A 22654-nucleotide genomic window follows, 5' to 3' on the forward strand; every position below is an offset into this window, starting at 1 on the left:
TTTCAACAGGACAATGACCCAACACACCTCCATGCTGTGTAAAGGCTATTTTACCAAGAAGGAGAGTGATGGAGTGCTGCATCAGATGACCTGGCCTCCACAATCCCCCGAACTCAACCCAATTGAGATGGTTTGGGATGAATCGGACGGCAGAGTGAAGGAAAAGCTGCCAACAAGTGCTCAGCATATGTGGGAACTCCTTCAAGACTGTTGGAAAAGCATTCCAGGTGAAGCTGGTTGAGAGAATGCCAAGAGTGTGCAAAGCTGTCATCAAGGCAAAGGGTGGCTATTTGAAGAATCTCAAATATAAAATATATTTCAATTTGTTTAACACTTTTTTGTTTACTACATGATTCCATATGTGTTATTTCATAGTTTTGATGTCTTCACTATTATTCTACAATGTAGAAAATAGTAAAAATAAAGAAAAACCCTTGAATGAGTAGGTGTGTCCAAACCTTTGACTGGTACTATATATCAGAGTTGTTGTTCACACGTGTATCTGCTCTCTCATTGGCTAGAATGGTCCCACCTGATCTTGCCTCCTCCCGACTGCCTTCCATTTTAGAATACATTTATTTTCATTGTTAAAGCAGCCACTAGAGTATCTGGTCAATATAATGGATAATCTGTGCTAGTACCAGAGATACAGATATAATGACAAACTGCTTGTATCTCCGCCCTACCAATGGGATTTGTTGTCCACAGAGCGAAGTGGCAGGCTGTCAAGCTCCCGCCTATTCCTCTTTTTGGATTGGTGGATACTGGATACATCTCGCTATTTTAACACTTTTTTGCATATTCAATGAGAGGTGTTGACATCAACCACCTGTATTCAATGGAGAGTGAGATGCTATGCTAGCCTCATGAATATGCATATACCATCTAAAATTTCAACAGGGACAACTCCGATATAAAGTGTTTTTTTCTCAGTTGCCGGGATGTCACATGCATCACACTTATATCAGTACACTCATAACAACCTAAGCATTACGAAACTTCTAGTAGATCAAATAAGCCTAAAAATATAAATTAATTTTCATCTGGACTAAATTCGACACTCTTATTGCCCCCCATACAAAAACTCCTCACTTGCCTAATAATTAATAATCTGCTTAACGTGGACAGATTGAGGAGTAAACCCTTTCTCTTCGCTGCTTCCTCTCTGCTAGTACTACAGCCCCAGGTGAAGTCTGCTGCCTAGGTGTGGCCAATAAATCACTTCCCTATCCCTACCCGCAGGAATGTTGACTGTTTATCGGAAAAAGGAGAGAGCTCTGTCAGAAGCAAAATGCAGACACTTCTAGCTAGCTTGTGATGATGAGGCAGGTGGAATAAAGGTCGTCCGGAGTGCATTGTGCAAAGGACTTGCATAATTTCCCCAAGCAACAGACATGCTGCAGAGAATTATTGAACAATAGATATGCCTTAATGATGCAAAGGATGTGGTGTGAAAAATGTGACACACTTTTTAGTAGCATTCAACCACTAAACAAAATGCAAATCACTTTTAGAATAGCCTACAAAGGACATCGAGGCTATATGCAACGGAAATAGTATCTCGACGACAGACATTTGTGGGCTGGTAAGCGAGTCTAATGTGCTATCAACGAATGGCATTGCTACTCACTCCACTCAGCATCACTCTCACTTAATCACTGAGGAGTCCTTCTCCAACTCCAGAGTAATATACGAGCCCTCTGAGGGACAATGGAGCCCCGAGGAGAGGAGCACACATGAGCACACACACACAAGACCCACAGACACACACCTAGCTTGAGCTTTAAGCCCAACTGAAGAACCAAGAGGTTGTTGTTCACCAGCCTCTCTACAGCTGTACTCCTGAGGCTCCCAGCAAGTGGCGGCAGGTAGGCTAGCGGTTAGGAGCGTTCAGCCAGTAACCGAAAGGTTGCTGGTTCAAATCCCCAAGCAGAGTAGGTGAAAGATCTGTCGCTTTGCCCTTGAGCAAGGCACATAACCCTAATTGCTCCAGGGTAGCCATCAATAATGGCTGACCCCTCTCTGAGGGGGAGTGGGATATGCAAAAAAAAGTATTTGTACATGTGTGACATAGGACAACTGTAAGCACCCACCTAATTATTATTTAAGTGTCTGCTTCATGGCACAATTCTCCACTGCTTTTTTAATGTGTGGCTTACTGTAAAACATTTTTTTGTTAACTTCCCTTCAGCTACGATACAATGGGACCAAAACACTGTCTTCTGGGGTCTACAATGAAATGTCTGTGTGGGAGTATGAAATCGCCTTTAGAATATACAAGTCTCTATGTTGGCTCTGAAAGTAAGCGGCTCACTGACAGCCACCATATTACCTGTTATGACAAGAAAGTACTGCGGGCATGTCTAATAAACAATGTATGGAGTAGCATTAAAGCATTACCTCATAGCTTTCGACATATTGCTACTGTAACCCGCTCTGGATAAAAGACATCTGCTAAATGAAAAAAAAAAAAAGTCAAATGTGATGTTTAACATTAGCTGACAGCTGCCATTTAGCAACAAGCATTGTAAGTGCAAAGGTGCATTTGTCCATACTGTACTGGTAGATTAAGTGAGAGGTAAGAGTTCAAACAAGTTCAAATTCAGTACTCACAATGATAAATTGCAAAAACATAGGCCTACCAAAAGGCTGGGAAGCAAGTCTATTAGAAATAAGTGATGGACCCTACATTGTCTTCTTGCCATCATTGCCTCAAGGTAAAGAAAGGTCAAGACAGCGTAACATTCTTCTGAGGCCCACATTAACGCATAGGGATTCATGTCATGGATTTGGGAATCCATTGAAAACTGAACAGAGAGCAGGTTTAGTCTAAATTCACTCCAAGACACCCTCCCCTAACACAAACTGTAGGGGGTTAGTGGCGACTCTACAAGGCCCACAGCCTGATTTAACACACAGAAACAACATTCCATCAGCAGGCCAAACAAACAGGGGCTAATTATTATAGGTCTGTAATACTATCACAAAATCTACAGATTATGTACATAATGCAAGGTGGATAGATTCAGCATGTGTCGTCTGTGTTTTGATATTAAGTTTAAAATAATCTGTGGGACAGCTGGTTTCAGCCTTTGATCACAAAACAGATGGAATAGTAGGATTTGCCTTCTTACTGGATTACTGGGATTCATGTTGTGGGGCTGCAGAGAGTGTGAGTGGGATGACCCAGGGCCTGGAGGATAACAGTTTATTAGTGCTGAGTGATTAGTGCTTTTTGAGGTCGGTTCGGTTTCGGTTCGATTATAAAAAAATAATCATGTTTTTGATTATTATTTTTTACATTAAATGCACTATGCATTATGTGGGTTGAATGCTGTAACAAAACAGAATAAAACAATTAATTAAAAGTCCCATGATGGTAGTGACTGCCCATTACTTCTTAACCATAATTTATTCACATTACTTTAATAAAATATTTATTTCATTTGATGACTTTATTATTTCATTCCAAGTCATCGTCTCATCTCTATAGAGCTGCTTCCTATGCTGTGTGACAAAAATCACAATTTTAGTAGTTCTTCAAAGTAAATAAGGCAACAGCTGACTGCTGAATACCAACTATTAATCACTTAGATCATGTATTTTCAGGTAGATAATGCCCCGCAAGTCTCTGTCAAAGAGGTCTCTGTGTCTGCTCCACACAGACCGAGACCGGACAAGTAAGCTTATGGATTATGGTCATTGTAGTTAATTACCACATTTTCTGTGCTAAACTAGGTAAACTACAACTCCCTTCTACATCGCACAGTTCGGGCTCCACGAAAGAAATGGAATTCAAATAATTGGACCGACGTTGGTCAATTGGTTGTTTAAAAAACTGAAAAATAACCAACATAACCAACATAATCGCTCAGCACTATAGCTTATTAACTGAGGAGTGCAATTTGAGAACACACAATTAGAGACTAGAGAGGAGAGATACTCTGATGACAATGCATACAGGTGTGTCTTTAGTGTTTTACAATGTCACAGTCCTATTTTTACTACCAATCCACAAAGGGAAAATGTTAAGAAAATATTTAGTTAATTATTCACAGGACAAAGCTTAACTGGTCTTTCCCGGAGTACACAAATGAGACACAGAGGGAAGTAACCAATGTTCCCTCTAATTGTTTTCAGCACTGAGCAAATTTCAGGTCTGTTGAGAGCAAACTTGAACGTTGTGAAAATTCTGTGCAACATCTGACGAGCGTTTACTGTGAACACTGAGGCTGTACCTGCTTTAAGTTACAGTTGTAATAGTGGCCAAGTACTACTGTGGTTATTTGATCATAATGTAAGCCTATCAGAGTGGCTTACCATACAAAACAATGGAGAAAATGCATCCCATAACATTTTAACTTGGAAATAGCTGTTCTATCATTCAGCCTACAGTAGCAGCCAATGTGTGGTGTTCAATGTAGGCCTACATTCCATGAGACTTTTGAAAGAAACATGCAGTGCTTGACATTAACCTGTTTATCCACTTGTCCTTCAGACAAGGAGGTGACTGAAAATGTTGTATTGTTTGTAAAGTGGTTTCTTGCATCAAAATACAATTCATTATTATTCCCATACCATTATTACAGAGAATCAGACAAATTATACTACCCTCTGCCTATTTATTGGCTACTTAGCTTATTCAAGCCCGTCTCAAAATACAACTGGCCCTTTAAGAAATAAAAAAGCTATTTACCTGACTTGTTTTCAGTGGCGGCTCCTGAAAAAATTCTCAGGGGGGGCAATTTTTCTGATGATTTAGGTGACCTACACACATTTTAAAAAAGATATGTCCAGCAACAACATGAAGACAGGGGCAGCATATAAGTCAATACCAGAAGCATTTATTGACTGATCTCAAAAGTGTTGGCTTACCAGGGTTGGTGGAGCCCTCAGTTTCATCTTTGCCTCGCAAAGCTAACTCAAACACTCCGCAAAACTTCACACACTGGATTAGCCGGCTGAGGATGTGGCGGTTCTTGCTAATGTCGTAGTAAATATATTTGTTATAGTGAATATGGAATATGATATGTTGAGTAAAATGTTGTGCTAAGATCTATTTAGGTCAGGAGCTGGTTATAAGTTCTGTTCCTATCCAATAACAATGGACAAAAGGGTCCTATCTTGTCAGCCTTGTCAGTTTCAGTTCTCCAGTAAACTTGTGATTATCAACACTAACCTCATCGTTGTGGCGGCGGACAGCTAGCCTGTATCCCTCATCCAGTTGAGTGGGAATGTTCACTCTCCCCAAAGCAGACAATCTCAAACAGCTATCCATGTGGGTCTTTGACAGCTCATGTTTCTTAATCTTTCCTGAAAGATGGTGCATGTCCGTTACACACCAGTCGCTGTCCAAGCGGTGCTGTCTGCCGTGCCGCCTTCAGGGTGAAAGAGTAAGCAGGGGGGTAGCAGAAGACTGCATTAGCTACATCGCAGCCTGCTAGCCAGGTTTTTCGTTCGTACCAATTTTTGGAAAATCCTCGGGTGTAGGACTTCCCCCCCTTTAGTAGAAACCTGTTGAATTATTACATTTGGTCTGGGAGGTCCTAATTGTTTCGTTGCCAATTTATCTTCATTTGTTCGCCGACAAAAAGGGAACTTCTTTCAAAGACACAATCGAGTTGCACTGAAGCCTAGCCATTTTGATAGAAGTAGTGAATTGATTGACGCTGCTACCCGCTCTTTTCTTAGTTACGTTCATGGTTATATGTTACGTATGACGAAAGCGCGTAAGTGCAAGCCCTCAGAAACCCATAGAGATTGTATTGAAAGCTCTGATATTTGAAAAAAATAGATTTTACATGGGAGTCTATGACAGACTTCTGGGCGATTTTCAACCTGACTGAAATCGCCCCAAAAGGGGGGGGGGGCCATTTGAAGCACGACTTTAGCCTGATTGGACATTTAGTGGCACTGTGGCAGATCAGACGTCTAGATTACAACACTGATAACTACTGTTGCCGTGATATAATTGATTAGAAAAAAAATCCCTTCCTTTTCCCGTTTGGCAGTGCGTCGCCCATATCGCCCTATTGAACACACCGCCCCTGCTTGTTTTTAAAAAATGGCTAGATGCACAAGTTTTGTGCTCTTGTAGGAAGCAACCACTCCCCCATTGCTGACTAGAAATTAGCTATAACTGGGCTAATAACTTACTTACTAGCACAGAATATGAACAAATGTGCACACGTGGCTACATGCAGCTCTCGTTTTGATCTCAAAACAAGCGCATCTACTAGTGACCACTCATGCTGTAAACACAGTCCAGTTCAAAGTGAGTGGCACAGATCCATATATGGCAATGGTCTATTTGTATATTGGCCTACAGTACTGCAGCTCTGATTGGTTATGGCACACCGGTCTGTGTAGAGTATGGGCCTGAGTCGTGCCTGTCAATGCAATAGAATCCTACTCCAATGCTCTCTGCCTACAAGAAAATATCTTGCATAGTTCGTTTTGTTTCGTTATGTTGCATTGAAAGTGGCTAAGTTGTGCCAGTAACCGAAAGGTCGCTGGTTCTAATCCCAGAGCCGACTAGGTGAAAAATCTGTCGATGTGCCCTTAAGCAAGGCACTTAACCCTAATTGCTCCTGTAAGTCGCTCTGGATAAGAGCGTCTGCTAAATGACGTAAATGTAAATGTAAATGTAATATTGCGTTGATTCGATAACAATTCCCACAGTAAAGGGAAACGTTGATAGTGTTAACTAAAAGGGAAAACTAGTAAGTTGAGTGAAGTTCAAAATTGTGCTTATCTGTGCGAGCTGATATTTATTCTGCACGGCAGTCCCGGAAAGGGAACATTGGAAGTAACTACTACATAAGTTGAATAATATTGAGGGAAAGGTGGAACCTGCATGTTTAGACAATAGACGTAACTGAAAACGCCATTTACTCAACAAGTAAAACGTTTAGTCTAAAAGGAACACTCACTAAATCCAAGAGTTCTAAAGAAAACAACAACAATGCAGCTATTTTTGTAATGTCTGCAGAGGAATGTGGAACTGGATTTTGAGTAATGTAGAGCAGTGTTTCCCAAACTCATTCCTTGGGACCCCAAGGGGTGCACGTTTTGTTTTTTGCCCTAACACTACACAGATGATTCAAATAATTTAAGCTTGATGATTAGTTGATTATTTGAATAAGCTGTGTAGTGCTGGAGTAAAAACCAAAACGTGCACCCCTTGGGGTCCCAAGGACCGAGTTTGGGAAACACTGATGTAGAGGATTAGTGACAAATAATGTGTGTAACCTGATTCTGTTCTTCTCAATCCAATAACATGCAATGTATGACTCTTCACTTCACTTCAAAGACATCTCTTTTTCAACAGTTTGGCTAGGTTTCTACCTGAAACGAGTCATTCCGGTGATGCTGAACACAAATCTCCTAGGTTAATTAATGCATAGGCCTACACCACAAGGAATTATCATATTTTATAACAATGGTAACAAAATACAATTTCTTTGGTTAGGCCTAATATTCAAAATACTTATTTTACACCCATCAATCAAAGTCAGAGAGTAGGCAGGTAGCCTATCTATTGTCTGTACTGTAAACATCACAAATTCCACAAAGGGTATCAGCAGTTTTCAGTCAGCATTTGTCCTACAGGGTCTATGCTTTTGAGTAACTCAACGGGAGATTCAATCTCAATGAAAATCAAGGACAGTCAGAGATGCATAAAATGGGTAAATACTAGGAGTGAAAAGCGGGAATCTGAAAGGACCACATTTGTGTATTGGTGTCAGCTCAAGTTATTGTTGCATGTTCATTCAACTGTGGAGCCCCCATGTTTGGCTAACCAGTGTCGCATAATGTGTTACTACATAAAGTATGCTACCTCCAGAAATAGCATATTCACACAATCCATGATTACCACAACCCAATTTCTTCACAAAGCAACTTCAGCAAAAATTGCAATTATCCCGATGTTCAAAACTCACTGTTGCCTGAGAGATTAAATCACAGATGATGAATGCTTTGGCTCACTCATTTTCCTTTCATAAAATAATACAATGTAGTTATTCTAGTTAAAGATGTCAGTATTTAAAAATATTTATTTTACTATTATGTACACAACTAGGTCCTGCAGTTGTCCACTGGGCTTGTAGACAAGACAGTACAACAGGGGCGTATTCATTACGCCAATACTGTTGCAAAACGTTTCTTAAACGGAAGCATACGGACGAAACAGGGAGGGACCTACCTCCCCGTCCAATAGAAACGCTCGTTTTAGGTGCAAACCTGTTCGGCTAATGACTACTGCCCATACCAGATCGAAACTTTCTCGTGCACCTGTCAAACAAGCTGCAACCACACATCCGAGCAAAGAAAGACGCACTGGGATTGCACTCGAGCCTCGATTTCTTTCTAAACATTTGTCATTTCACTTGCATTGAAATACATGACATCGCAGCGGGAAATTCGCTACAATGGCGAATTCTACAATTCAAACCTATTGTCACTATAGATGTGATGGCCCAAAAGGTTACAATTATGTAACAATGATGTAACAAGAAATGGAACTGTAGCTATAGCTATAGGATAACAAATGTATAGAGAATCAATTACTGTACAAATCACTCACCTTTGAATATAACTCGTTTACGGACATGGTCCAACAACAAGAGCACTCCCTAACACTATCACCGAAACTACGGGAGCATGAAGAAGTACCGCACTGTTTATGAATGATAATGTCTCATAATTGTTGATCATCTCAACGTTTTTTCATCTAATTAGAATAGTCATATTCCCATACAATCTCGTATTCCAGAGTTGAGCTAAATTTGTTTGCCACTTCCGACCCCTTTCCTGGTGACGCCAGGTGTCTTCCCGTGGAAGAGTTGTCGAACAACTCAGTTTTGCTTGATCACCCTCATATTCCTCAAAAATGAAAAACGGCAACGAATTACTGCTTGATTTGGTTAGGCTATAAGTTTAATAACAGCTTCCCTTTAGTTCCTCGCCGTCGTATCCATGGACTCAGTCATGTTGACTGGCAATTTACAAAGCCGCATTCACGTTCAGAGTCCGCACGAGACCTCCTCTGGGGGTAATTTTATTCTTTTTAGTATATAATGATCATCAAATTATGGCTTTAGTATATAAATTGACAACTTCTAACATAGGCCTAAATGTATGGCTATTATAGGGTTTATCTTCAAACATTTCTGGAATCTTTATTAAATTGAACCTTTCCCCCCACAAAATCTTAATAGACATGATGTGCCTATAGTTATGTTGGAGAGGGGTAACTAATAATGAAACATCTTCAAATAGCCTTAGTTCGTGCCATAATTTAATCTAATTAGATATTTTCTGAATAGCCATGGTATGGATAATACTTTTTTTATGATTTCCTGAACTCAGTGGACAGTAACTTAGTTCAAGGCAAGCATTAACAAGTCCTAAGTGTTATCTAATTGATTGTACTACAATCTGTGACTTGAACTAGGCTGATTCCTGAAGCCTATTAAAATGTCATGCTTGAACATTGATATTGGTGACAGCTGAAAGATTACACACATTTGGGGACATTATAAAACACAGCATAATTGATACCTCCTCTCCCGCATTTAGTCCCACTAAAGCAGTATGTTACCTGGCAGTAAAGTTCATAGTCAATCTTCTCCTCTTGTTTTTTCACTATGGTGTTAGGTTCTTTCTGTTGCCTTTTCATGATGGTGTTATATTCCTTAGATATGTAGTAGAAGATTCTGCTACTCTATTCAGAGGTAGCTGTGATTATTCCATGTTCCAGATCATACAGTTCTCAATACATTCTTGCCAGTAGGCTATTTGGGAGTCGACGCTTCGCTTGAGCAATAATTCAAGTCTGCCTGAGCAGAAGACAGAACAAAACACTCTGTTCCAATAGCAGGCCATGACTCCTCCACTCCCAAACCACTCCTTCTGCAGGTATGGGGTGTTGACTGGCTTCACCTTCCAAGGTGCTATATGGAATCTGACACACAGGCAGGCAGACAAAATACATTCCAGGAATTAAAATCATTCAAGAGAACAGATGAGATCACAGATGGAACAGGTCACAAGGACAACGTGTGTTATTTGTTAATGTGGTTTCCAAATGTCAATCCATGTCTTACATTTACATTTTAGATTTTAGTCATTTAGCAGACGCTCTTATCCAGAGCGACTTACAGTTTTAGTGAGTGCATACATTTTTCATACTGTAACAGTCTTGTAACAGAATACATCTTTATTTTTTTAACATTCTACAATTTATATACATTCTACTGAAGTTCACATTGAACTAGTGTTCATAACTCGTACACATAAGGAAAAGGGTTTGTTTTATTATAAAATAGACCTAAAACAGTTGGTTACCAAGATGGATAGACATTACTCAGTCAGTACTTCCATTTGGAGAGGTGTGTATACATGCCTCGTTCCACAGCAACAGCAGGTAATCCTAATGTTGGGGCTAACACCATGGGTTGCTTTGGGAAACGGCACCGATAATTAGTATGACTCAATGCTTTGAAAGGGTGTTTCCTGATCATGCCACTAACAGCATGTTCTGATAGGTCAGACTGACCACTGAAGTCCCTTTATCTGCTCAACTGCCTACTGGTATTTCATAAAAGGTATGTGTCATGTGATGAGTCTAAGAACAACAATAGACTCAATGGCAGTTATGGCACTAAAATCAAGTCAGTCGAGTTGGGTGACACAATAATAGTCCAACTCTTATTTCTGGCACCGCTGTTTCACGCCTTATTTAACATGCTAATTACAGGCACATCTGATTTTTGTTTGGCCGATTTATACAGCACATGATCCAGTATGAAAATGTATGCACTCACTAACTGTAAGTCGCTCTGGATAAGAGCGTCTGCTAAATGACTAAAATGTAAATGTAAATTATCTTAAATGTCACACACACACACGCACTCACTCTCTCACACACTCTACACAATTTTATTTCTCTGCTTTCACTCGCTGTTGCTATATCCAGAGAATGCAACTTAATTAAACACAAGAGCCCTTAAGCTCATGACACAATGTATTTCACACACTTTATCCCTGTATTACCCCACAATGTTTTTCTTGCCACCATCACGTGAGATGACATTACAGTGCAATGAAATCCAGACACTCCTTTATTCATGTACATGCGGGCAGGCCTCCGCCTCCACAGTAATATTATGCCATTGCAAACTCATTTATCCTCAAATAGGTCAATTTAATATACCAACAATGTGCTCAAATAGGAGTTTCTCAAATGTAACATTGACATCTTTTATTTACAGCTCTACTTACTGGACAAAACATAAACAGCTTAATTCCTGGGCAAATCCTCCATCAATTAATACAATAGCACCCTGCCAATGAGCAAAATAGAAAATATATTTCCTGAACTCATGAGTAAGCATCATGAGCAAACTTATTTTATTTGCATTTAATATCACTATGCCATTTTCGGAGAAACATGGACAGGTAATTTCCCATTTCTATTTAGAGGATTACGGCGTGATAAATTGGCCGGAGATGTGTTTTTATGAGGTTAGACATCGTTCAACAGGACAGGTGTGTGTTCATGTGGGTGTGTGATAGTTAAAGATGAGTGTTTGTGTATGTTAGCTGAGTCACGAATGGTGTGTGTGCACGCGATGTGTATCTGAGTACGTGTCCCCTGCCGAGCCAGGCCATAAATGCATTTGCTTTACTTCACAGGTTGCTCCAAGCTAAACTGTCCCTGTGGGCTGGTGGAAGAGGTTCTCCTGAAGGGGTGGACAGCCCTGGTGTGTGAGGTAAGCCTGGAGAAGATCTCCTGCATCTTCCTGTTCTACTGGTCCTGGTAGACCAGGCCCTGCTGGTGCTCCTGCTCTGTCTGAACCCTTCCCTCATCACGCAACTGCAGCTAGGCCAGCAGGTCTGCCTGGAACTCCTGACAGCCCCATCTCAGACTGGGAGAGGAAAGCAGAGATATGGATTCATTGCGAATACTTTTGCTGTGTGTAAAAGAGGGCTGGAGATATGGAGAAAAAATTGTATGTGTATTGCTGTGAGAGGACGCCTGTCAGAATAATTGATCTTCCTCATCCAGCAGTTTGTTCTAATGTATGGTTTTGTTCAGCTCTACTCTCACCTTGGCTAGCTGGGCTAGTTTCTGCATGTTCAGATCCACTAAGGTAGAAGCACAAACACACAAGCACACACACCATGATACCACATCCAATATATAAGATTACAGGTATAAACAAGTCATTGTGAATCAACACTGTGTCACAGAGGATAACAGTATATCATGCTCAAGTGCAACTACTGCTGGTACTGAATATGCACGTTTTGACAACAACATCGAGCCGGGTGTGAGGGCCGTCACCGACCCAGAGGACTGGGTGATCTCGCTCTCCGAGGCGGACGTGAGAAGGATCTCTAATCAGGTCAACACCCGAAAGGCCGCGGACCCCGACGGTATTCCAGGTCACATTCTCAGAGCATGTGCAGAACAGCTGGCAGGCATATTCACGGTAATTTTCAACCTCTCCTTGTCCCAGTCTGTATTACCCACATGTTTTAAGAGGACCACAATCATTCCTGTTCCTAAGAACTCCAAGGCTTCATGCCACAATGACTACCGCCATGTAGCGTTCACTTCTGTAATCATGAAGTGTTTTGAGAGGCTGGTTATGGCACACATTCACTCCACCATAGACCCACTCCAATTTGCATACCGCCCCAACAGATCCATAGACAACGCAATCTCAATTACTCTACACACTGCCCTCACCCACCTAGATAAGAGGAATATCTATGTGAGAATGCTGTTCATTGACTACAGCTCAGCGTTCAACACCATTGTCTCCTCTAAGCTCGACACCAAGCTTAGGACCCTGGGACTGAACACCTTCCTCTGCAACTGAATCCTGGACTTCCTGATAGGCTGACCCCAGGTGGTGAGGGTAGGCAACATCACCTCCACCATGCTGATGCTTAACACGGGTGCTTAACGCCCCCTGTACTCCCTGTTCACCCATGACTGTGTGGCCACACGACTCCAACACCATTATCAAGTTCACTGACGACACAACGGTGGTAGGCCTGATCACCGTCGATGATGAGTCAGCCTACAGGGAGCAGGTCAGTGACCTGGCAGTGTGGTGCCAGAGCAACAACCTCTCCCTCAACATCAGTAAGACCAAGGAGCTGATCGTGGACTACAGGAAACGAGGGGGTGAGCACGCCCCCATCCACATCGACGGGGTGGCAGTGGAACAGGTAGACAGCTTCAAGTTCCTCTGTGTCCAATTCCCTAAAGACTTCAAATGGTCCAAACACACACGCACAGTCGTGAAGAAGGTGCGGCAGTGCCCCTTCCCCCTCAGGAGGTTGAAAAAGTTTGGCATGGGCCCTCAAATCCTGAAAAGGTTCTACAGCTGTAACACTGAGAGCATATTGACTGGCTGCATCACTGCTTGGTATGGCAATAGCACCGCCCTCGATCACATGGTGCTACAGAGGGTTGTGCAGACAGCCCAGTACATCACTGGGGCCGACCTCCCTGCCATCCAGGACCTCTATATCAGGCGGTGTGAAAAGAAGGCCCGGAAAAACATCAAAGACCCCAACCACCCAAGCCATAGACTATTCTCTCTGCTGCCGCACGGCAAGAGGTACCGGTGCATCAAGTCTGACACCAACAGGCTCTTGAACAGCTTCTATCTCCAAGCAATACGGCTGATAAATAGCTAACAAAATAGTTACACGGTCCTTGTTTACCTTGTATCTTTATTGACCTTTTATTTCAATATTTGCACACTCACAGGGCCTAATTCTTATTTGTTGTGGTTATTTTTCTAGTAATACATTATAATTGATTATTACATTGTTATGTTTTGAGTTTGCAAGAAAGGCATTTCACTGTACTTGTGCATGTGACATTAAAACTTCAAACTTTAAGCTCTCCTTTCCTCCCCTTCCTTCCATTTCTCCTGGATCTGCAGGCGGCGTGTCCATCACGTCCTTCATCAGCCTATCCCTGGCCTCTGGACCAAGGTCTGCTTCAGCTCTATCAGCTGCTTTGTCTCCGCCTCCTGTCCCTTCTGCTCCTCAAGCTACTCTGCCCCACTCGCAGCTCAAGCTGTAAAAACACACGCTCAGTCAGTTGTCCTCTGCCTCGTTTAGTTTCATAAGATTTCCTTTTGCGTGCCAAACAGACTGACAATGTGGTAATTTAATATGATAATACGACTCGACATTCCCACCTTCCTCATGACCTCGCCCTGTTTCTCATCCCTCTCCTCCGTCAGCAGCTGCTCCAGGATGCTCATGTCCAAGGCCAGCTCGTCCTCCTGCTCCCTGGCCAGGCGCTTCATCTTCAGCCTCAGATAGTGGTTCAGCAGCCTGCTCTCCTGAACCTGGAGCTTCTGATGGCACTCTCTTTGCTCCTCCAGACGCAGCATCTCTCTCTGCTCCCCATGGCACACACACAGAGAAAGACACAGAGGGCTCAATTAGTGATCACAGAGCAGAAACACACATAGACTCAGAGAGAAACATCTCAGCTACAGGCTGAATTAGCCTACCAGTCAGTGGCGACCCGTCCGTTAGTGCAAGTGGGGCAGAGCCCCACCTGTTTTGAGCCCCACATTTTTTGCTAAAAAATAAAGAAAAAGAAAACATTTTGCACATTAATACGTGTCACATATCAGTTTGCAAACAATGTAAAAAATATATATATAATTTAGTTAATACTTTTCTTGAGTAAGGCAGCACCAAAATGCAGGTGTTTCAGCCTAGCTCAGTGCTTTCTGTGGTGGTCGGGCAAGCCAGCAGAAAATACGGAGCGTTGTGCCGTGATTGGCTCAGTGTTCTGTCACTCATGGGGACACTACATCACCGCCAAGTCTAAGGGTAGATCTAGAAAATTCAAGCCCATTGGATGCTGCCATAGTTACATTAGAAGTGCCCATCCATGAAGGCTCAAGGTCATTGGCCACAGATAAAATGACGTCAAATCACGTTATATCTACAGTAGCTTTGATTGGACTGATCATGTCAACATCATACTTTCAAAATCTTAGCTAGCAGACATTATCATGAATCAAGTCGACAATCTACTGGCAAATCCTTTTAGTCCTTGTCATATGAAGAGAAATCAGGAAGAGAAATTATAGGGTCTCTTTTCCTAGTTTAAAATGATAAACATTCAACATTGGCCATGCTGTCAATGAAGCATGATTTGTGCCGCGCTCAAAACAACTGTTAACTCGGAACTGCAAAATCTGACTTTAGTGAGTTCAAGACAACTGGGAACTCGGGAGAAACGAGCTACGACTGGGAAAATACGTTTTGAACTTTAATCCACCTCGGAATTGTAAATCCGGAACTCGGGCCTCTTTCTAGAGCTATGACCTGAAGATCACTGACGTCATCATGATTCTACCTTTTCTTCCAGTTCCCAGTTATCTTGAAAGCACCATAAATCCAGAGAATGCCAGACTTTGATGACAAAGTTTGATGACAAAATTTTCCCACAAAGGACCGCCGCGCCACCTTCCTGTTCAAGTCAGCACAGCACAACAAGGTGAGTCCAAAAATGTCTTGTATGCTGCTGCATAAATTATGCAATATTCCAGGGATATATGCATACTGTAGCTAAGAAAGTAATACTAAGTGTATGTTGTGTAGTAAGCTGTTAGTAGCCCATGTGCCTCACCTTAATAATTTGGTATATTTTCACCTTTTAATTTCGCTTACTGTTCTGACTTGGTGGTGCACATGTAGCCTATAACCTGTTTTTGAGAAATGTAATCATTGAATATTGTAAGAGCTTTCATTGTCTGCTTATATGCCCCCTTTATTTATCCTACGGTTCTGACTTGGTGTACAGGGAGAACACTGTAAGAACGGCCCATGTTCTGAATTCTGTCGCTGTACATTTCAAAAGTGCTGAACAAATAGTTATATTGACTACGTCCGTCCTAGCTCGCTCATTAATGTATTCATCGAAATTACGGATTGCTTCTTATCCGCGTGTCGTCCCCTAATGCCATAGTTTGTACATCTCAATTGTCAGTAGAAACCACATTTGTTTAAGCAAGTCAGCCATATCAGCAGTTTTTTTTTTTTTATGCAGTAAATGAGGCTGAATGAACTGTTTCGCTGCCAGACTCTGCTGTTGGACAGCTTTATGTAGGCTCTAACAGTTTGTGGGCACCGTTTGTCACCGTTATAGTGCAATTAATGTATTGTTCAGTGTTGTGTTGTGTAGTGTAGTGGCTTTGCTGGCATGCATCCCACATTTTTATTTCTTGCCCCACCAAGATTTACATGCTAAAATCGCCACTGCTACCAGTAGCTGGGCTTCCTCCTCTTTGAGCTGCTTGGCCGCCTCCATCTGAACACGCAGGTTGGCCAGCTGCTGCAGGTTACTCTGGCGCTGCCTCTGCGCCTCCTGGCACTCCCGCTCCTCCTTGGTTCACCAGTCGCTCTCCCACAGCTGAGCAAAGAGCTGCCCCACCTCCACCTCCTCTTTCTGCTGCTGCGCCTCCTGTCGTGTATGTAGCTGCACAGCCCGCTCTGTACAAACCTCGTCCTGTCTGCGTCGAGTCTGTTCAGCCAGCAGCTCCTCACTCTTCTCTCTCAACATTTTCCATTTAAAAAATATAACCTATCGGTATGGAGGTATTTACACGGATGAAAAAAACTGAAACATTGGCAACTAGAAACACCCTTAAGGTGTTCTCTCTACCTGAATAGCTGTTCAAGCTTGTTTTCAACCACTCTCTGCCTTACACTCTCCGTCCTCTATTGCAGTAACTTGGCTCTCTCACGCATCTTGGCTTGTCTCTCCAGCACTCTCAGGAGTTCCTTCTCAACTGCCTCCAACATACACTATATAAACAAAAGTATGTGGTCACCCCTTCAAATTAGTGGATTCGGCTATTTCGGCCACACCCGTTGCTGACAGGTGTATCAAATCGAGCACACAGCCATGCAACCTCCATAGACAAACGTTGGCAGTAGAATGGCCTTACTGAAGGGCTCAGTGACTTTCAACATGGCACCGTCATAAAATGCCACCTTTCCAACAAGTCAGTTCGTCAAATTTCTGCCCTGCTAGAGTTGCCCCGGTCAACTGTAAGTGCTGTTATTGTGAAGTAGAAACGTCTAGGAGCAACAACGGCTCAGCCGTGAAGTGGTAGGCCACACAAACTCACTGAACGGGACCGCCGAGTGCTGAAGCTCGTAATAGTTTGCAAGCCCTGCCACATCCGACGAGCGTCAGAGCCGGTGTAGTAGGATTCAATCTTAGTCCTGTATTGACGCTTTGCCTGTTTGATGGTTCGTCTGAGGGCATTGCAGGATTTCTTATAAGCGTCTGGATTAGTGTCCCGCTCCTTGAAAGCGGCAGCTCTAGCCTTTAGCTCGGTGTGGATGTTTCCTGTAATCCATGGCTTCTGGTTGGGATATGTACGCACGGTCACTGTGGGGACGACATCGTTGATGCACTTATTGATGAAGCCGGTGACTGAGGTGGTATACTCCTCAATGCCATTGGATGAATCCCGGAACATATTCCAGTCTGTGCTAGCAGAAGAGCCCTGTAGCTTAGCATCCGCGTCATCTGACCACTTCCTATTGAGCGAGTCAATGGTACTTCCTGCTTTCGTTTTTGCTTGTAAGCAGGAATCAGGAGGATAGAATTATGGTCAGATTTGCCAAATGGAGGGCGAGGGAGAGCTTTGTATGCATCTCTTTGTGTGGAGTAAAGGTTGTCTAGAGTTTTTTTTCCTCTGGTTGCACATGTGACATGCTGGTAGAAATTAGGTCAAACTGATTTAAGTTTGCCTGCTTTAAAGTCCCCGGCCACTAGGAGCGCCGCTTCTGGATGAGCATTTTCTTGTTTGCTTATGGCCTTATACAGCTCGTTGAGTGCGGTCTTAGTGCCAGCATTGGTTTGTGGTGTTAAATAGATGGCTACGATTAATATAGATGAAAACTCTCTTGGTAGATAGTGTGGTCTACAGCTTATCATGAGGTACTCTACCTCATTAGACATCACGCACCAGATGTTATTGACAAATAGACACACACCCCCACCCCTCGTCTTACCAGACGTAGCTGTTCTGTCCTGCCGATGCATGGAAAACCCAGCCAGCTCTATATTATCCGTGTCGTCGTTCAGCCACGACTCTGTGAAACATAAGATATTAGAGTTTTTAATGTCCCGTTGGTAGGATAATCTCGAACGGAGATCATCCAGTTTATTTTCCAGTGATTGCACGTTGGCCAATAGAACGGATGGTAGAGGCGGGTTACCCACAAGGCACCCCAATCTCCACCCCCTGTATTTCCGTATTTTCTTCACACAAATGATGGGGATTTGGGCCTGGTCTCTGGGAAACAGTATATCCTTTGCGTCAGACTCATTAAAGAAAAAATATTTGTCTAGTTCGAGGTGAGTAATCGCTGTTCTGATATCCAGAAGCTCTTTTCGGTCATAAGAGACGGTAGCAGCAACATTATGTACAAAATAGCACAGTTGGTTAGGAGCCCGTAAAACGGCAGCCATGGTGGATGAGGAATAATGGTCTGGGGCTGTTTTTCATGGTTCGGGCTAGGCCCCTTAGTTCCAGTGAAGGGAAATCTTAACGCTATAGCATACAATGACATTCTAGACGATTCTGTGCTTCCAACTTTATTGCAACAGTTTGGGGAAGGCCCTTTCCTGTTTCAGCATGCCAATGCCCCTGTGCACAAAGCGAGGTCCATACAGAAATGGTTTGTTGAGATCGGTGTGGAAGAACTTGACTGGCCTGCACAGAGCCCTGACCTCAACCCCATCAAACACCTTTGGGATGAATTGGAACGCAGACTGCGAACCAGGCCTAATCGCCCAACATCAGTGCCCAACCTCACTAATGCTCTTGTGGCTGAATGGAAGCAAGTACCTGCAGCAATGTTCCAACATCTAGTGAAAAGCCTTCCCAGAAGAGTGGAGGCTGTTATAGCAGCAAAAGGGGGACCAACTCCATATTAATGCCCATGATTTTGGAATGAGATGTTCGACGAGCAGGTGTTCACATACTTTTGGTCATGTAGTGTATCATACAATCTAAGGGAGACATGGGTGATAGACAGACATGGAGCAATATATATTCAGTAGCTACCTCTATTTAAAAAAAGATCCGCTGTTATGGTAACTTAACCAAAAGATTTGTCACAGACCTCTATCTCCTCTCATCAATGCCCATCTGATACTTTCCCATGGCATCTTTGACCCATCTCTCAATGGTTCCTAACACAATGCAACTTTCAGAGTTATTCTCCCAGTGCTCTTCAGGTCACAGGTGTTCTGGTACTTGGTGAACTCCAACACCTTGTCCCGGGCCGCCTCCTGTTTCCTTCTCTCCAGGATGAGGTAGTCTGGAGGCCTGGATGACGGGAACCTCGCCCTCTGGAACATGTAGTGAGGGTTTAGTAATAATGGTTATGTGGGCCAGCTGCTTCTCCTGAACAAGTGACCTTGCCAAGGAAACCTCCAAGCCTTAGTTATTTGCTTTAACCCCTGGTTCACCCCAGACTTGACTGCCCTTGACCAGCACAAAAACATCCTGTGGCGTACTGCATTAGCATCGAACAGTCCCCGCAATATGCAACTTTTCAGGGAAGTCAGGAACCAATATACACAATCAGTTAGGAAAGCAAAGGCTATCTTTTTCAAACAGAAATTTGCATCCTGTAGCACTAACTCCAAAAAGTTTTGGGACACTGTAAAGTCCATGGAGAATAAGAGCACCTCCTCCCAGCTACCCACTTCACTGAGGCTAGGAAACACTGTCACCACCGATAAATCTGCGATAATCGATAATTTCAATAAGCATTTTGCTACGGCTGGCCATGCTTTCCACCTAGCTACCCCTACTGTCACGCCCTGGCTCTGGGGACTCTTAAATGTTGAGCCAGGGTGTGGATTTTCATTGTTTAGTTTTCTATGTTTTTCATTCTAGATCGTTTATATCTATGTTGGCCAGGGTGGTTCCCAATCAGAGACAGCTGTAGCTCGTTGTCTCTGATTGGGGACCATACTTAGGCAGCCTTTTGGCATGTTAGTTTGGTGGGATCTTGTTCCGTAAGGTTTTGTGTATAACCTAGGACTTCACGTATCGTTTGGTTTATTGTTTTGGTTCGTGTTGTAAGTACTGAATAAAGAATGTACGCTTATCACGCTGCGCCTTGGTCCGCATCTGTCGACGATCGTGACACCTACCCCGGCCACCAGCTCTGCACCCTCCGCTGCAACTTGCCCATGCCCCCCCCCCCCGCTTCTCCTTAACCCAAATTCAGATAGCTGATGTCCTGAAAGAGCTGCTAAATCTGAACCCCTACAAATCAGCTGGGCTAGACAATCTGGACCCTTTCTTTCTAAAATTAGCTGCCGAAATTGTTGCAACCCCTATTACTAGCCTGTTCAACCTCTCTTTCGTATCGTCTGAGATCCCCAGAGATTGGAAAGCTGCCGCGGTCATCCTCCTCTTCAAAGGGGGTGACAGTCTAGATCCAAACTGTTACAGACCTATATCCATCCTGCCCTGCCTTTCGAAAGTATTTGAAAGCCAAGTTAACAAACACATCACCGACCATTTCGAATCCCACCGTACCTTCTCCGCTATGCAATCCGGTTTCCGAGCTGGTCATGGGTGCACCTCAGCCACGCTCAAGGTCCTAAACGATATAATAACCGCGATCAATAAAAGACAGTACTGTGCAGCCGTCTTCATCGACCTGGCCAAGGCTTTTGACTCTGTCAATCACCGCATTCTTATTGGCAGACTAAATAGCCTTGGTTTCTCAAATGACTGCCTCGCCTGGTTCACCAACTACTTCTCAGATAGAGTTCAATGTGTCAAATTGGAGGGCCTGTTGTCTGGACCTCTGGCAGTCTCTATGGGGGTGATACAGGGTTCAATTCTCGGGCCGACTCTATTCTCTGTGTATAACAATGATGTCGCTCTTGCTGCTGGTGACTCTCAGATCCACCTCTACGCAGACGACACCATTTTGTATACATCTGGCCCTTCATTGGACACTGTGTTAACAAACCTCCAAACGAGCTTCAATGCCATACAACACTCCTTCCGTGGCCTCCAACTGCTCTTAAAAGCTAGTAAAACTAAATGCATGCTCTTCAATCGAATGCTGCTTGCACCCGCCCGCCCGACTAGAATCACTACTCTCGCCGGGTCTGACTTAGAATATGTGGATAACTACAAATACCTAGGTGTCTGGTTAGACCGTAAACTCTCCTTCCAAACTCACATTAAGCATCTCCAATCCAAAGTTAAATCTAGAATCGGCTTCCTATTTCGCAACAAAGCCTCCTTCACTCATGCTGCTAAACATGCCCTCGTAAAACTGACTATCCTACCGATCCTTGACTTCGGCAAAAATAGCTTCCAATACTCTACTCAGCAAATTGGATGTAGTCTATCACAGTGCCATCTGTTTTGTCACCAAAGCCCCATATACTACCCACCATTGTGACCTGTATGCTCTCGTTGGCTGGCCCTCACTACATTTCGTCGCCAAACCCACTGGCTCCATGTCATAAATCACTTCTAGGCAAATCCCCGCCTTATCTTAGATCATTGGTCACCATAGCAACACCCACCCGTAGTATGCGCTCCAGCAGGTATATCTCACTGGTCATCCTCAAAGCCAACACCTCCTTTGGCCGCCATTCCTTCCAGTTCTCTGCTGCAAATGACTGGAACGAACTGCAAAAATCTCTGAAGCTGGAGACACTTATCCCCCTCACTAACTTTAAGCATCAGTTGTCAGAGCAGCTTACCGATCACTGCACCTGTACACAGCCCATCTGTAATTAGCCCACCCAACTACCTCATCCCCATATTGTTATTTACATTGTTATTTATTTTGCTCATTTGCACCCCAGTATCTCTATTTGCACATCATCTTCTGCACATCTATCACTCCAGTGTTAATACTAAATTGTAACTATTTTGCACTATGGCCTATGTATTGCCTTACCTCCATAACGTACTACATTTGCACACACTGTATATAGATTTTCTATTGTGTTATTGACTGTACGTTTTGTTTATTCCATATGTAACTCTGTGTTGTTGTTGTTTTTATCGCACTGCTTTGCTTTATCTTGGCCAGGTCGCAGCTGTAAATGAGAACTTGTTCTCAAATGGTACAGAAGGGAATCCCTCCAGCTACAACTACAATCATTGCTAGATATGGTTGGTCTTTCTAAGTTTACAACGGTTTTTTCTTTGTTTAGCTTTGTACAACATATTGTTTGGCTGATTAGCTATCTAGCAAGCAAGGTTAATAAACTAGCCACAGAGTTTGTACAGTACAGTATTGAACTTACCACAGCCACTGAATGAGGTGTTGGTCCCGTGAATTCGCGACATTGCGCCTTATTTCTAGTCTGACTGATCAACATATTTCGATACAAAATAAGCTTCTTCCCAGCTAGATACTTCTATTTGACTTGCATCCCTTGAAGTTTCGGGAATTGTTTCACATGGACCTTGACGAGAAGTCTCGGTCGAGTTTGTTGACGGAACTAGTCAAATGTTACCATGACAACTACAAAACATGCTAGGAGAATATTATCTGATCTCGAGAGACCTCTACTGGAGGC

At 43.1% G+C, this 22654-nt stretch overlaps 2 protein-coding genes across 4 annotated transcripts in view; both read right to left on the bottom strand.

Annotated features, from left to right (window-relative positions):
* The window catches only part of LOC121573861 (unconventional myosin-Vb-like), an 89111-nt gene extending 79292 nt beyond the window's left edge, over positions 1-9819 (bottom strand). The window contains 1 exon segment of the mRNA XM_045222639.1: positions 9605-9819. Within this exon segment, the coding sequence (XP_045078574.1) occupies positions 9605-9682 (78 nt within the window). The 5' untranslated portion in view covers positions 9683-9819.
* A 3922-nt stretch (positions 9820-13741) lies between these two features.
* LOC121574394 (cilia- and flagella-associated protein 53-like) lies at positions 13742-22561 on the bottom strand. 3 transcript variants are annotated; one of them, XR_006661449.1, is made up of 4 exons: positions 22379-22451; positions 14556-14626; positions 14235-14438; positions 13742-14110 (listed from the first exon to the last, which is right to left on the bottom strand). XR_006661449.1 is itself a non-coding variant. In XM_041887012.1 (3 exons), exons 1-3 carry the CDS (start codon positions 22451-22453, stop codon positions 14042-14044), a joined length of 348 nt encoding a protein of 115 aa, XP_041742946.1. In that variant the 5' UTR covers positions 22454-22561; the 3' UTR covers positions 13742-14041. The 3 variants fall into 3 exon arrangements, 1 of the variants encoding a protein (XP_041742946.1); XR_006661450.1 differs by lacking the exon at positions 22379-22451 and adding an exon at positions 18088-18128; XM_041887012.1 differs by lacking the exon at positions 14556-14626 and having other exon boundaries at positions 22379-22561.
* Positions 22562-22654: the final 93 nt, after the last annotated feature.

The sequence above is a fragment of the Coregonus clupeaformis genome, chromosome 9 (genome assembly GCF_020615455.1).
Source record: "Coregonus clupeaformis isolate EN_2021a chromosome 9, ASM2061545v1, whole genome shotgun sequence".
NCBI lineage: Eukaryota > Metazoa > Chordata > Actinopteri > Salmoniformes > Salmonidae > Coregonus > Coregonus clupeaformis.

Coding starts and splice junctions, on each gene's coding strand:
- LOC121574394 (XM_041887012.1), bottom strand. CDS start 22,453: ATGTTGATCAGTCAGACTAGAAATAAGGCGCAATGTCGCGAATTCACG. Junction 14,439..22,378: donor CACCTCATTCAGTGGCTGTG/GTAAGTTCAATA, acceptor CATGGGGAGCAG/AGAGAGATGCTGCGTCTGGA. Junction 14,111..14,234: donor AGGGCGAGGTCATGAGGAAG/GTGGGAATGTCG, acceptor GTGTTTTTACAG/CTTGAGCTGCGAGTGGGGCA.